Genomic DNA, 17238 nt, shown 5'->3' with positions numbered 1-17238 from the left:
TGGAGGTCTCATGGCTGTCTTCTGTGTTGTGTGGTAGTCTCAAGGTTGTCCTCTTAATTGTGGGGCGGTGACAAGGGTCCTGTGTGGTCTTTTCCTACTGTAGCACACCTACTTCAAGGTAGGATTCATTCAGAGAAGCTCTTCTGCATACCACCCATGGTTAATTGAGTTACTGTTGCCTTCCTGTCAGCTTGAACCAGGCTAACCTTTCTCTTCTGACGTCTCTCATTAACAAGGTGTTTCCACCCACAGAACTGCCTCTCACTGGGTTTGAGCACCGTTCTCTGTAAACTCCAAAGTCTGTTGTGTGTAAAAATCCCAAATGATCAGCAGTTTCTGAGGTACTGAAACAACCCATCCGGCACCAACAATCATTCCACAGTAAAATTCACTTAGGTCACACTTCTTCTTCATTCTGGTGTTTGATCTGAACAACAATTGCAATTTTTGACCATGTCTGGCAAATTTTAGCCCTTGGGACAAGACTCGACTCAGCAGCCTATTAAGAACATTTTAAAGGAAAAAATGCAGGTGGCCCAGTGACACAGCCCAAGGTAGCCCACTATGGGTACGGCCCAGGGAGCCTAGCCCCCCAGCCCATGTCTGCATGCTTTTATGCATTGAGTTTCTGCCACATTATTGGCTGATTAGATATTTGCATTAACTAGCAGGTGTTCAGGTATAACTAATAAACTGCCCCCAGATGTGATTTGTCTGTTGGAGAGGTGGCCACACCAAAATCATCATCATCACTCCACATATCACCTGTCACCTTCCCCTTCCTATAGTCCTTGACACGTACAAACCCCACCACAGAGCAGAATGATTTGACACCATTGTTTCAAAGCTTTAAAGGTACCTATGTAGAAATATAAGACAATCAGATGCCAAAGGCTTTTGCAGTCAGAGAAATAGAGAACTCCAGTTGTGACTCTCTCCCCTCATGGTCAAACAGAGGTTTATAGAGTTTGCAGAAACATGGCCCATTCCTGATACAAAGTTACTGATTGAAGACAGTGATAAAAGTCTCATACATAGCTTAAAGGAGTAATGGCTCAGCAGGCTAGTGACCAGGTTTGTTACTTTCAGGGGTTGAGGAAGCTCTGGTTTGAATCCCCTGCATGGTTTGATTTTAGAAAATTGAATTTTGCAGTAGATGGTTGAAGACAGTGAGAAAAGTCTGTTAGCTTTCCTAAAGTAGGAATGGCTCAGTTGGCAAGTAGCCAGTTACATTAATTGCAGTGAAAGCGGAGTGTCTGGTTTGAATTCCCTGTCTGGTTGCATTTTAGTACATTGAATGTTGCAGCAGGCTGACTGAAGACAATGAGAACAGAATAAATTAGCTCAGCTGACTAGTAGTGAGGTGCCCATGGACAGTCATAGTAGAGGCCCTGCTTTGAATTCTGAGCGGCTTTCTTTTATCACATTCCATCTTGCAGCAGGATTGATTAAGTCCATGAGAAAAGTCTCTCCATATCTTCAACAAGTGCTCTTGCTTGGTGGCCTAGTACATAGGTGATTTGTTTACGGTTTATATAGATTCCCTTGTTCGAATCCCCAACCAGAAAACAGTTACATCTCTTTTGATGTTGCTCCAGGCCCCTTGATGACATTGATATAAGTCTCACTGCTGCTGACATCATGTACTGGCTCAGTGGACTTGTGGCCAGGGTTGCTGACTGTGATGCTGGAGGTCCCGGTTTCAATCCCCAGACAGGCTGGATGGTCTTTCCTAAGTCATTAGCCTGATCTGGGGCTGGTTATTGGGTTCTCTCCTTGATGATGTATTAAATTGTTTGTGCAGCATTCTTTAATATACTTGGCTGTTGTAGTGTCTAAAAGAACAACAGCCAATGTATGAAAACATTTACTCTACTTTCTTACCTTCATTCTAGACTACTCTTTCATCTCACCACTAGATTACTCTGTCTGTCGAGCACTTTACTACTTGCCCACTAACTTATGCCTTCAATGTGACTAAAGACAGATCATCCGTCAGGTAAGTAGGGAGACTCATCTCAATGTCATGAACCAGCCAGATGCACCAACCAATGTACAAAGGGGGATTTGAACCAGAATCATAGCCACATAATGACAGGAGAGCATCTGGCTACTAGTCATCTGAGCCAACATACAGTATAAGAAATTTCTGAAACTTTTCTCAATGTCTTCAACAAGCTAGGTGTAAAATCCAATGTTCAAAAGTTTCAGCTGTTTGTGGATTTGAACTAAGACCTCAATTATATCTGCAAGGAGAGAACCAGGGTACTAGTCCTCTGAGCCACTTGAAGATTATGTAAATGATGTTTACTCAGTGTCATAATTCATCCTGATGCATCAGGCAAGATAGTTAAAAGAAGTCTATCCTGCGGCTCAAACCAGAGACTTCACCATTAGCTGTGAATAGAGAATCAGGATAATAGTCTACAGAGCCAGCTGGTTTACTAGGTACAGGGAGAGATTATGCTCAATGTCATGAACCAGCCTGGAACACATCCACAGTACTATCAGCATATCCTTCATATAAGTAGGGAGACTCTTCTCAATGTCACAAACTGGACAGGTGCACCAACCAGTGTACAAAGAAGGATTTGAACCAGGACTTCAGTCATCTAATGTCTGGAGAGTACCTAACTACTAGTCAGATGAGCCACCACATGGTGTAATGATGTGTGTGTGGGGGGTGTAAAATCTAAGGCACAAAAACTACATTTGTTTGTGGATTTGAACTAAGACCTCAATTATTTCTACAAGCAGAGAACCAGGGTACTAGTCCTTGGAGCCACTTGAAGATTACTTAAATTGCTTTTCCTCAGTGTCATAAATTATTCTGGGGCACCAGGCAAGGTAACTAAAAGAAGCCTCTTCTGGGGTTCAAACCAGAGACTCCACCATTAGTTGTGAACAGAGAATCTGGACATGGGTAAGGGGAGATTATGCTCAATGTCATCAACCAACCTGGAGCAACATACAAGGTACTAACAGAATGCTGTCTGGGGGAACATATACCAGGACTTCAACATCTCTGCTAGTAGAGCACATGGGGACTAGTCCAGTGACCCAGCAGAGTATCTTTAGGAGGTAAGACTTTTCTACATGTCATCAAGTATGTGCAATATCCTGAGTACTAAAATGATACATTTCTGTAGATTCCAACCTGGGACTCTACCATCACTGGTGGTGGCTTGCTGGGACAGCTCATGTACTTTCTTAATGTCACAAACCAGCCTGGTGCAACATTCAAATGCCTAAAATGAAACCTGCCTTAGGACTCAAACCAAGAATTCTTCCATTGTTGTCAGTAGTACACCAAGCTACTAGTCCACCAAACCAGCTAATTTGTTGTGTAACTATAGAGACTTTTATCATTGATATCAATGAGCCTAGTTTCTCAATGTCATCTGAGGAGACTAGTGCAACATCCAAGATAATAAAAGGAAGTTTACCAGCAAAATCAAACCAGAGCCTCTACTACTGCCTGTGTATTCAAACCTGGACAGAGTTATCTTACTCCTTTCTGCTACTCAGCTGGTAGCTCTCTAATCCCCAGCAGAGATATGGCTATCTCAGGCACAGTTCACTGAGTTGAATATGGAGAACAAGGGTGCCCCAACTATACGGGACCAGCTGGCACAACGAGAGACAAATTGAACACTTTGAACTCTTTGTCATGCTCCTCAAACAATTAATAAACAATTTTTGCAGTGTGGCAGGGTGCACTATCCTGCTGAAAGAGCATACTTGCCAACTCTCCCTGAATGTCAGGGAGACTCCCTGAAATAGGGGTGATCTCCCTCACTCCCTGAAGAGTCTGGCATTCTCCCTGATGCTGAGTCAGTACAAGACGTGGTTGGCATGATGACACAGTTCAGAAATTGTGTCCTATGTCCATGTATTGATGCTTATGGAGGTGGCCATATTCATGGAGTCCAGGATTTAATCAAAGGCTGACAGGTAAGACAACATGACTTCAGTAATGGAGACAGAAATGTAAAAGACACTTCAGTCTCTAGAGATTTATTAGCTGCTTTTCTTTAAGCATAGTTGCCTACTCTCCCAGAATGTCCGGCATTTCTTGGAGACCTCTCGGGAGAGCAGGGCAACCTCCCGATTCTCGCCCACGCAATAGATAAGTGGCTGGGCTTAATGACGCAAATATTGCGTCATCTTAGCCCCGCCCCCTGATGTAATTGGCCAAATTATGACAATCGTTTAGGGGGCGTAGTCAAAATGATGCACTTCGTCAGGCCCCGCCCCTGCACGCCCACCTCCCCTGGGATCTCCCTGAAGCCAATGAGGAAAAGTTGGCAAGTATGTGAAAGAGGCCACCATCATCAGGGAATACAGGTGCCATGAAGGGGTGTACTTGGTCTGCAACAATGTTTAGGTGGTACATGTCAAAGTAACATCCAAATGAATACCACACTACCTCCGCTGACTTGCCTTCTTCCCATAGTGCATCCTGGTGCCATCTCTTCCCCAAGTAAACGACACACGCACCCGGTCATCAACATGATGTAAAAGAAAACGTGATTCATCAGACCAGGCCACCTTCTTCTATTACTCCATGATCTAGTTCTGGTGCTCACGTGCCTATCATAGGCGCTTTCGGCGGGGGACAGGGGTCAGCATGGGCACTCTGACTGGTCTGCGGATACGCAGCGAGCTGCAATGCACTGTATGTTCTGACACCTTTCTATCATATCCGGCATTAACTTTTTGCACTAAGTTATATAGTGTTTCTCCTTTTTTTTCTTTTGTTTAAAACTGGAGGAGGGAAGAAGGAGAAGGTTTGGGGAGAGTGGGTTCAGATACATTGTGAGACAACATTTCAAAAACGATTCTAACAAAAATTATTTTAAGTATATAATGGCCAAGCCTGAAATATCTGTAAAACATCTAAGTAACATGAGGTAGCTTATGTGTCATGAAGGATCCTGTCTTATACGATCATGAGGAGGACCTGGAAGTGGGTCAAAGACATATTTGCAAGACATATACTGATATATAAATAACTCTGATGAGTTACGGTTATGTCATTGTGTAGGTGGAGGATAATTGATGCCGCACAGTCATGTAAGGGTGAGTGCTCACTTTTTATGATAGCCACAGTGTGGCTAGGAGTAGGTGTGAGTGTGACCTCACTTCATTTAGTCGAAATTTCCTTTAAAATAAACACATCTGATGCTGTGTGTGACTCATGCTGTACCAACTTCCACCCAGTCCAGGGATATGTGACAACAGGGGATATGTGACAACAGGGGATATGTGACAACAGGGGATATGTGACAGCAAGGGATATGTGACAGCAGGGGATATGAGACAACAGGGGATATGTGGCAACAAGGGATATGTGACAACAGGGGATATGAGACAACAGGGGATATGTGACAACAGGGGATAAGACAACAGGGGATATGACAACAGGGGATATGTGACAACAGGGGATATGTGACAACAGGGGATATGAGATAACAGGGGATATGAGATAACAGGGGATATGTGGCAACAAGGGATATGTGACAGCAGGGGATATGAGACAACAGGGGATAAGACAACAGGGGATATGAGACAACAGGGGATAAGACAACAGGGGATATGACAACAGGGGATATGTGACAACAGATCCAACAGGGGAAATGTGACAACAGGGAAATGTGACAACAGGGGATATGAGACAATAGGGGATATGTGACAACAGGGGATATGTGACAACAAGGGATATGTGACAGCAGGGGATATGAGACAACATGGGATAAGACAACAGGGGATATGACAACAGGGGATATGTGACAACAGGGGATATGTGACAACAGAGGATATGAGACAACAGGGGATAAGACAACAGGGGATATAAGACAACAGGGGATATGACAACAGGGGATATGTGACAACAGATCCAACAGGGAAATGTGACAACAGGGAAATGTGACAACAGGGGATATGTGACAACAGGGGTTATGTGACAACAGGGGATATTTGACAACAGGGGATATGTGACAACAGGGGATATGTGACAAAAGGGGATATGTGACAACAGATCCAACAGGGGATATGTGAAAACAGGGGATATGTGACAACAGGGGATATGTGACAGCAGATCCAACACCAGATATGTGACAACAGGGGATAAGACAACAGGGGATATGACAACAGGGGATATGTGACAACAGATCCAACAGGGGAAATGTGACAACAGGGGATATGTGACAACAGGGGATATGAGACAACAGGGGATATGTGACAACAGGGGATATGTGACAACAGGGGATATGAGACAACAGGGGATATGTGACAACAGGGGATATGTGACAACAGGGGATATTTGAAAACAGGGGATATGTGACAAAAGGGGATATGTGACAACAGATCCAACAGGGGATATGTGAAAACAGGGGATATGTGAAAACAGGGGATATGTGACAACAGGGGATATGTGACAGCAGATCCAACACCAGATATGTGACAGCAGGGGATATGTGACAACAGGAGATATGTGACAATATAATATACATGTGTGAATGGTCCGTGTGTATTAACATATGGACCAGTTCCTTTTCTTACAACAAAATTACTAACTTTTTCAATGGAGATTATACCCTGGTACCACTGACAGGTAACTGTGTTTGACCATTTGTATTTTGAAGTCTGCTCAGATGTATGAACACTTGAAGAAAGAATAGTTATATATAACAGATCTTATACATTCTCCTTTGGCCATTTGAGATGTTAGAAGGTATGAAAATGACCAACAGCTGATAGTTTGTTTGCATCAGTAAAAATCATATTTTGCCCTCTGTATTGGGTGGAGGTCTCATGGCTGCCCTATGTATTGTTTGGCAGTCACACGGTTTCCCTCTGTATTGTATGGCGGCCAAAATGGTGCTCTGTGTTGTGTGGAGGTCACAAGGGTGCTGTGTATTGTGTGGAGGTCACAAGCACTTGATAAATCCCCTACGCTAGCACAAATTATTTCTAAAATACAGTACAGCTTTCAAATGGAGACGATAGACATGCCATACTCCACATCTGATTCGGCTTCTATCATGAAGTGGTTCAAGTGACGTGTATACATTACAGAGGGAGCGGGTGCAAATAGAGGGTCATCTTCCTCCTCTCCCACCCACTCGCTCCTAGCTTTACCCGATTCCCCCAGGAGGTTTAGTGGTTCCCCCCATGGCATCTTTTGGACGTTCAATGTTTCTATGATGTGCATTGCAATGTTTTTTTGTTGTGTCTATTTTCAGAATGTGTCGATTTATATTTGTACTAGTACTCATTGAGCATCCATCCCCCTGTATCCCTCTTTGTTGATTTCCCTTCTTTTATTTCTGTACCCAAAATACTTAGCAAAAACTTCAATAAAAATTATTGATGACAAAAAGCACTTTATAAATAAAAATAATCAACCATTGTATTTTTGTCTTCAATGGTCAATAAAATAACATATCTTTACCTCTCAACTATCCCGATTCCATCAGGATAGTCCTGATTTTATGGGACTATCCTGATTAGCCAGGAGCTTTTCTTGGCATGAGGGACAGCTGGGACGTATGTCCACTCTTCACGTTACATACATGTTGTATGAGCCAGTTAGTGGTGCACTCTTTATATAACGGATGATGGGAGGGAGATGTTGGTGATTGGAGGGAAGTGCAAGCTATGCCCTCCATGGTGCTGGCCACGCCCACACACAGCTGGCTACACCCACACATCACTGGCCACACCTCAGTGGGATCGGCACTTCTCACAACAGGCCCTTTATCATTTTCAGCCCCAGGTCTATGTGGCCCTTAATCTGGCCTTGATCCTCAGCAATTTGTCTTCAGTGTATACCGGTGGGACAACCTCTCTGTCACTCACCGGACTGTGAGTGCTTCTTCCCGGACATTTAGGAACCGTGGCCGTCCTCCATCCTGAGGGACTGCGCATGCGCAGCCCTTTCTAATCCTTCAGTGTATGTTCCTTTAACTTAATTGGCAGATCAGGCAACACTCCCTATATTAAGCACCTGTGGTCAACACCACGTTGCCTGATCTTGGAGTCTCATTCCCCATGAGTCTCTGAAGGTGTTCCTGTGTTTCCTCGTTTATTCAGCGCTGCTGATTCCTGTGGTTTCCAAACCACTTCTACCTCTGTGGTTTCCAAACCACTTCGACTACTGTGGTTCCCATACCACTTCTACCCTTCTGTGTATCATCGTGACTGTTAGCTGATTCCTATCCGCTGCCTCCGTGCACTACAGTCTTTTAACCACTTCAACTCTACCATATATTATTGTGACTGTTAGCTGATTCCTATCGCTGCCTCCGTGCACTACAGTCTTCAATCCACATCCACTCACCTGTTCATCATCGTGACTGTTAGCTGATTCCTATCCGCTGCCTCCGTGCACTACAGTCTTCAACCTGCAACTCGTCTGTGTTTCATCGTGACTGTTAGCTGATTCCTATCCGCTGCCTCCGTGCACTACAGTCTTCAACCTGCAACTCGTCTGTGTTTCATCGTGACTGTTAGCTGATTCCTATCCGCTGCCTCCGTGCACTACAGTCTTCAACCTGCAACTCGTCTGTGTTTCATCGTGACTGTTTGGCTGATTCCTATCCGCTGCCTCTGTGCGCTTCAGTCTTCAGTTTATCTCAACTCTCCCGTGTTTCCTCGAGACTGCTGCCACTATTGCTATCCGCTACTCTCCGTGATCAACAGTTCCAGTTCAACTCTGCTCTCCCGTGTCCCATCGTTACTGCACCTGCTGGTTGCTATTGGCTACCTCCGTGTGTCCGCAGAGACCTGCTGCTGCTACTCCTCAGCTCTACTCATCCATCTACTGCTGATCCGCTCTCCACGCTTTCCTGTGTTCCCGCTGGTCTCTACCCGCCTGTCAGCATTGGATTCGTGTCTCTCTACTTACCCCTCTGCTAGACCATCGCCATTCTCCAGGGTCCTCCAGGAGTCCAGTTCCACGCTCTACTGATTCCTGTATATTTGTTTCCCTGCTGGTCTACCTACCTGTGCGCTGCACCTACTAGACCACCGCTTCACCCATCCAGGGACTTTGCATCCTGCCGGCCTCCTGCCGTTCAGGTATCTCTGCACTCCTGTCTGACTGCCTGCTTCTGAACCACGGTATGCATACTTCTCATTGACTGTGCTGGTGTATTGCATATCTTGCTGGACTGTGTTGGTTCTCCTCTGGAGTTTGCTATCCGCTGAGTCTATTGCCATCATTGACTGTGTTATCTCGTGCCGGATTACTTCAAGAGACTTTCTATTATGGCAGTGCTGTTCAGTCATATATATATATATATTGTGCATATTACTGTGGATCAAGTTTAAGGTGCCCGTGTATATCTTGTCTTGCAGTCTCTCCCCGTGCTCCTCCTCACATATATATTCAGTGGTACAACTTGCTAGAGGCAGACCACTGATCCCTGTTTCCAGTATCACCTGTTCCAGTATCCTCTCACATAGCAGTGGTACAACTTGCTAACGCAGACCACTGACTCCCCGGATACCTCCACTTGGATTCCATTCCTTCACTCAGACAGCGGTACAACTTGCTATCCGCAGACCGCTGACTCTCATCACCTCCTCGTTTCTGTTGGACATTCCTCCTCACTATAGCAGTGGTACAACTTGCTACCGCAGACCACTGACTACCTTCACGTGTCCTTTGTCCATACAGTTCCTCGTGTATTATTACCTCCATATTGCCAGTGCTGCTAGTCATAGACTTTCCTGAGCATCTCATCATCTGCTATTTCCTGTTCCGTTATCACCCTGCTACCAGAGTACCATATTACCACCTATACTGCTCTGGTAAGCCTATCACCTGGTGATCCCTGGGTAAAGACTCCTAGTGCCCGTGACACTCTCTTTGCATCACACCATCACATCTTTTCTATGTTTTTTTCCCATTCCTTTTCCCAATAAAATACATTTATCAGGCTGTTATTAATGTCTACTGTACATGCAATGCATTGATCTCTCTCCTCTGTGAATGTTCTGTTGAGTTTTTATATTGGCCATGAACCTTTCATTTATGTTCTTTGATGTACTGTAACATGTGATTCATTCCCCCCTGGTTGTTGTACTCCTTCCCTCGTTGCCTGTTTATTTGTTTGCTTCCTGTGTTTGTTATTACCTTACAAAACTAAAAAAATTAAATAAACATTTTACTGTTAAAGTAGAATACAGTATTATATAGCAGAACTATTTATTATTTGTCATTTAGATATTGCTGTGTTGATTCGCATTACATTGCTAATACTACCAAGTCAGAAAAGGACAGGACTAGAATTCTAATCTAATCACATTCCGATTGTTCTCCTTATAATGCTTATATTCATTCATAAATAGAATCTACTTAGTTATTTATGGCTTACGCTCAGTCAGTATGGATATGTCTCGATAGCACTCTTTTGTTAAATATATATGCGAGCTGTATCCTTATAAAGTGGGGAAGTGTCTTTATGGTTGATACAAACCTTTGTATACCTGCACAACAAAGTTGCTATCACATTGTGTGCTAGATATTTTAAGGCATTTTATCAGTTTACAGGGTTGTATTAGTTGATCAAACAGATAATAGTGTGATGAATTATACCGCTGAATTGGAGCCCAATATAACGTCCCCACTATAAGATTTAGTAATCATGTGCCTGTCAAAAGATTAATTGACCCCATCTACACAACTTGTTTTAATAATTTAATATTTTGCCTTTTAATGTAAAATATTTTAAGAACATGCAATAAAAGTTATTTTTTATTTTCACCTTTCCTTTGGTTAGTCATATGTGCATTCATCAACAGACCTTAAGTAACACGCTTTCAATGACCCCCTAGAGGTGCCTATGTTATTAGTAATTCTCTTCTCTCCTTGTATTAAACTATGAGAGTACCCAAGTATACAAACCCCAAAAAATTGAGTACAATTTTTAATATACTTTTAGGTGTATAAAAAACTTATTCCATAGTGTGTGATGGGTTTTTCTTTATTCTTTGGTCACTCTGTCAACATAGGCATTGCCTAGGGAACTCTTGAACTTAATCAGAGTATGTGATGTCTTCAAACTACCTCTTGAAACACAGTAATGTGTGTTACTCGCATAACAGTTTTGTGGACGCCAAAAGATTGACTACTTCAATTGCACTTTGTAGATGTTCATTATAAAAACTACATTTGTAATGCCTGAAAAACATTATGCAAAACATTCTCATGTTCTTCAACAGTTTCTGCTTATATCAGCATTTCGGCCACTTGCTAAAATATTCTATCTCTGTATTCCAGAGGTTCTTAAACGTTTCAGTCTCCCTCTTTGAGTGACACTCTCTATGAATCATGTTGCACACTCAGCAGCCTATTAGGAACATTTTAAAAGAAATAAATGCAGATGGCACAGTGACCCAGACCAAGGTAGCCCAATATGGTACCAGCCCCGTAAGCAGATGCCCCCCAGCCCAGTCTGCCCCTGCTCATGTATTTACTTCGAACAACAAACTTCAATATCAAAACAAATGTTTTATCTAAGTCTGCATAAAAACATAATGCTATATAACATTATATCTAAATCATATTATATGCATAGTACATATCACATTGCTATGTTTCCCACAGGTCTACCATCTGTGAAACAAAAAACAATCTGACAGCCCACAGTTAACACCCTATCCTTTTTTGCAAACAAACCTCATTTTAGTGTGAAAATCTAAGAACTGATTTTTCTTCTTTTTTTAATTAACATGCATCTACTGTCCACTCACACTAAAATTGAGAATAAACTTTCTCGCACAAACATTAAACATTGTAACATTATAAACATGTTAACACACTTGTACTTTTTATGGCAAATGCTTAAACATACAGCAGAAACATTTGTTTCCTTTCTATCTTTAGATATTTTGTTTTGCACTAATTCTGTAGATTTCTGAACTATTTTTAGTATAAAAAGTAATTATTAATTTACAAACTGTTGATATCCTAGCTGTGTCTTTACTTATCTTCCAGTTCTCATACACTGCTATAAAACTCATTTGGAGCAATTTATCAAAGTAAGGGCATAGCTTGTATCATAGAATTACATTTCATGCTTGTTTTTTATCCATTTCATACTATTATTGAGAAGGATGTATCTGTGTGCCCTCAGATATGTAGCGCACTGGGCACTGCTATGCTGCAGATCACTCTTGTCTCGCTTTACTGACGTGACCCTTCTCCCTTTAAAGTATTTTTCCTTGAGAGGTTGTGCTCTATTTCACATTTTCTAGCAGGTTCAAGGTTTCAATGGGTGTCTAACAGAGTTGCATCTTGATCCATCACTTTTATATTTTAGAAAATATAAACCTACAAAGTATTCTTCTACTTCAGAAGATTCAAAAAGTTTTATGACTGAAAATTAAGCTTTATTGTTTCTGAGGTACAGCAACAGCACAGTTCCCTCTGGTTCCCTATCTTTGCTTATCTTTCAAGTCAAAAATCCACCAGATTGCGATTCTGTTTACACACTTGTCACCAGATTACACGTATATTCTACACACCCTACCAGATAAAAGGCTTGCTAAACACTAGCCAATAAATTAGAGGTCTGATGTACATTAATTATAAGTTTAGAGGTCTGCTGTGTATATCAGCCAAGTGAATTGGCGCAGTTTTATACATTTGAAAAGAGAATGAACTCTGCTCTGTATACTATTGTCTACAATGGGTTCTGTGTTGTAGTCACCAGAATGAGAGGAGAGTCAATCTTGCTCGTCAGGTTAATTAAGGCTTCAAAACCTTTGATGGTGACCCTCTGAAAAGTAACATGGCTAAGGCTGTAGAGTGGACTGTAACATTATTGTAATACACTGACATAAACCATGACCTAGTGCATAAAACAATTATTTATTTTTGTACACATATACAGTGTATCATACACAATATTTTACAAATAAGAGCAATAAAGGTATAATGACAGAAATGTGATATAGTCAAGAGTAGAAGAAAAATATCACATGTCTGGAACATTTCTGAGAAGATACCAGAATATTATTAAAGGGAACTGAAGATGCCTTTGTGAAGAAATATGACTCTTCTTTCTCTTCCTGTCTACAGAGTAATTACACATAACCCTTTAACGTTCCATAATCTCCAGTTTCTCGTCCTTCAGTAAATATTTTCAGGTCATTGAAGACTAGAGCTGGTTGTTCCAACTCTTTAATATAAAACATAATCAGTCATATAATTTCTTTGCATAGAAAATAAAGTATTTACTATTTACAGTTCTATAATTAGCTGTAATAGTGTGTGAAAAAATACCTGACCAATTCAGAGTTGACTTTTATGTCTTTTCACCTGTTTGAGTAGTAGGCATTAGACATACCATGCAGAACTTTTGTTCCCTTCCATTGTTCCAACTGATTTATGATGGAAATCACTTTTCACACCCAGTTGACACTGATAACCCTGTATCTGTCCTGCTTGGGAGAGGACCAAGGTGAAGATCTTCTGAAGATGTTTCTACTTGATTTCTTGTTGTCTGTTGTGTTTCTTTGGTCTCTGCAGAATACTACACACATTGATGTGGCTGTAGAATAGATAGTGGTAGGACTATAGTACAGTAACTTAAACCATTTCCTGGTGCATTAAACATTTATGCTATGTATTGGTCACAAATACAGTATATCATACACAAAACTGTAGAGATACAGGGACAGTGACAGAGGTGGGGTATTGCCTGCAGTAGAAGAAAATTATCACATTTCTTCATGTAAAAATCTTCAGATCTTTTTCCAGAAATGTTCCAGATTAGTGAAAAAAAGATGTCTCTTCCTATCACCTGTGACTCTTAGATACAAGCATCACTGTCTCTAGTTTCTTTTTCTGCAGTATATAGTCACAGCTCATTGGCCATTTGTTGAGCGGACAACAGCTGAAACTTACTGATCCCTAATATATAAAAGACTCAATCAAATACGCTCCTGTATGCAAAACAAAGTATTTGCAACTTAGTTATAAAACAAACTGTAATTTCTGTAAGAAAACACCCAAACACCTGACCATTTTTGAGTGATGTCTTATTGTCATTATTGAGAAGTGTTGATAGATGAACCATACAGAAATGTTGTTCCCCTCACTTGTTACCTATTTACATTGATTTCCACGGACATCTACATCTCTGTCGTGTTCACAGTCAGGAGAGGAGCATGGGGACGATCTTCTGAAGCTAACTCTACATAATTCCCTTGAATGATGTCTGTTGTGATTCCCCGATCTTTATTACAGCTGTGCAGAAAACTACACCAGCTTGTAAAGGTGTACTTAAATCTGTCCGAGCCAAAACAGTACAATATGGGATCCAGACAACAATTTGTTCCTGACATCATCCATGTAATATAATAGGCAACCTCAACTCTTTCCAGTAGAGAGCACAACGCTGGAAAGAACAAAGTGATTGTGACTCCCATTGTTCTAGTGATATGTACGGGAATATAGCAGATTATGAATATGATTAAGGAGACAAATATGGTCTGTACCGATTTGGACACCATGACTTTGCTGAGCGTGTTCATAGGATTCACCTTGAGAATATATCGACTCAGTAGACTGTAGCAGACCAATGTTAAAGAGAAGGGAATGAGGAGGCCAGAGAAGAGGATCACCCAGTTCCAGACAAAAAATAAAACCGCCTGTTCAGTTTGATGAATACTGAGACATTTTGTCACTCCGTGAACTTCAGAAGTTTTTAGAACAAAGAAAAATTGAATCCCTTGCAAACAGAGACAACCCCAGACAACGAGGCAAATTTTGGTGATGAACGGTTTCTTGGTCAAGGCAGTACTTTTAACAGTGTGAGCAACAGTAAAATATCTGTGAATACTGATTAAAGTGAGGAAGTAGATACTCCCATACATGTGAGTGCTGAGCAGGAAGACTTTAAACTGGCAGAAAAATGTCCCGAAAATCCAGTGGTCGGTCAATGAGTAGATAATGATCAGAGGAGCTGCCAGGGTGATGATGGCATCGGAGATGGCCAAGTTGAACTGGAGGACTATAGTTGAATTCCAGTTGTTTACCCGAAACCAGAATATCCATAAACTGATACAGTTAAAAACGAAACCAACGAAGAAGATGAAGCTCAGGAAGATGGGGATGAAAGGGTTAAATGTTTGAGGTTCAAAGCCGGTGTAATTCCCAGATGTGTTCTGCATCCCAAAAGGTTGCTGAGCTGAAAATCAAATAACAAGATTTTACAAGAATTCTTACTTTTTCACAAATGACGTAAGTACCTCAATTATAAGCAGTGGGCCTTAGTCATTAAGGAAAGTAAGGCAAAAAAAATTGAGTAAATGTTCGCCGGGACAAACCATGTTACAATGCAAGGGGTGCAAATTAGTTTATTATTTTGCACATAAGTTAAATACTGGCTGTTTTTTCATGTAGCACACAAATACTTGATGGCTTTATTTTTACACTAAAATTTAAAGTTGATCTAGGACATGCCTTACTCAAATTATAATTATGTCCCAACATTTTAAATTTACCTCCCCCTCCAATGCAACATAGTTTTGCCCAGGTGCAAAGTTACTCCTTTTGCTTGCTGAACATTTTACACTTTAACAGGTAGTTCAAAAGCATATTTCATGCAATTCATAATATGAAGAGCAATTGTTTGAATTCACTAGATGATTATGCCAATCTGTCAATAATTACTAATTATTAATCTCATATTGTTCATAACTTTTGACTGATAGATGCGATCGCTACTCTGTTGAAACCAGGTTAATGCTGGTGAAATAAGCTTTAATATGAGACTAAACTCTTTACCTTTTAAGGCACCTGAACTATTAATACCTATACTATAGTATTATCTATGTATAAATAATCTCTAATATATTTTACTAATAAATAAATGGGGATTGGAACCTTAATAAATGTGTATTATTTACAAGTGTAAGTGCAAATGTAAATGTGTGTGTTATTATTCCGTGCGATCGCGTCATTACACGTGGCGTACTAATCGCAATCACACGGTAAAACAATCTTAATTAATTTGGTTTACTTCATCCAATTATTTGTCTTTCACAACATACATACTGTATATTTATATATGTATTGAAAATAATTCTAGTGCCTCCTTGACATCCGAATAAAATGTCCTCTTTCTCATATTCCAAAAAAAGAAAAAGGAACTGAACACTGCAATATCAATGCAAACATTCGTGTCTAGTGCATTCATTGCTATTGTTATGGTGCTTTTCAAATATTTAGTCCTTTCCACATGCCCCCTTACACTTTTACTTCTGCTTCTGTTAATGTCCATGTATACTGGGATTTAAAGAAAGCCTGTCGTTTGTAAGTGCATTTCATGGTTAGAAGGGGAGCGATATCGAGGCAACTTTGGTTGAAGTAGACCGGTATACGGTGGTATGCCATACCACCACTTCTACTACTGCTTACACGGTGGTATGCCATACCGCCACTTCTCCTACTGCTTACACGGTGGTATGCCATACCGCCACTTCTCCTACTGCTTACACGGTGGTATGCCATACCGCCACTTCTACTACTGCTGTGATTGTTGTTTTTCTCTCCAGGTCAACTTTAATTTTATCACTTGACTTCATATAATGTGGAAAAGAATCCAACAGGACTAAGGGGAATCAAAAAGGATTCTGAACAGCTAAGTTAAACATTTGGAGCGCTGATGACGGAACTCGTCACTTATTACATTATAAGGGTGAAACAGCGATTCAAATATTAAGCAGAAGTTATGAAACAGCCGCACAAGTGGAAGTGTTCAGTTTCATAATTAACAAGCACCTATACTAACACTAATATACATACCTCCGTATCAAATGTGAAAATAAAGAATTGAATTGCCCCGACAGTGTGACTCATGCTAATTACATAACAAAGGGAACGCTTGAAAGAAAATAGCTAGATTGTATATAGCTAATCTATAATATTTACTGCATTTAAAAAATATAGGGAAAATAATTGAAAATAAAACAAATCACAAGCTTGTCCTTTATCATGCAAAAATGACAGCAATTGTGTAGCTTGAAAACTTTGTTACTTCACTTGTTAGCTTTGGTACAAATGGAGAAATGTTTTTTTTTTTTCAATTAGATTATCCTCTTTGATGCCAGCCCTTATAAGGGGTATCTGAGTCCAACATTCCATGCGGATGAAGGAGAAATTGTGAGACAGCGTATATTTAGTGTAATTAGTAATAATTAGAGAGCATTCACTGACCT

The 17238-nt window shown here is 40.9% G+C and overlaps 1 protein-coding gene across 1 annotated transcript; it reads right to left on the bottom strand.

Annotated features, from left to right (window-relative positions):
- Positions 1-13368: 13368 nt before the first annotated feature.
- Positions 13369-15198, bottom strand: LOC142112056 (P2Y purinoceptor 4-like). The gene is made up of 2 exons (XM_075193912.1): positions 14170-15198; positions 13369-13547 (listed from the first exon to the last, which is right to left on the bottom strand). Exons 1-2 carry the CDS (start codon positions 15187-15189, stop codon positions 13413-13415), a joined length of 1155 nt encoding a protein of 384 aa, XP_075050013.1. The 5' UTR covers positions 15190-15198; the 3' UTR covers positions 13369-13412.
- Positions 15199-17238: the final 2040 nt, after the last annotated feature.

Source organism: Mixophyes fleayi, assembly GCF_038048845.1.
Source record: "Mixophyes fleayi isolate aMixFle1 chromosome 9 unlocalized genomic scaffold, aMixFle1.hap1 SUPER_9_unloc_1, whole genome shotgun sequence".
Classification (NCBI taxonomy): Eukaryota; Metazoa; Chordata; class Amphibia; order Anura; family Limnodynastidae; genus Mixophyes; species Mixophyes fleayi.
The sequence above is the reverse complement of the archived record's forward strand: the minus strand, read 5'-3'. Positions and strand labels throughout refer to the sequence as shown.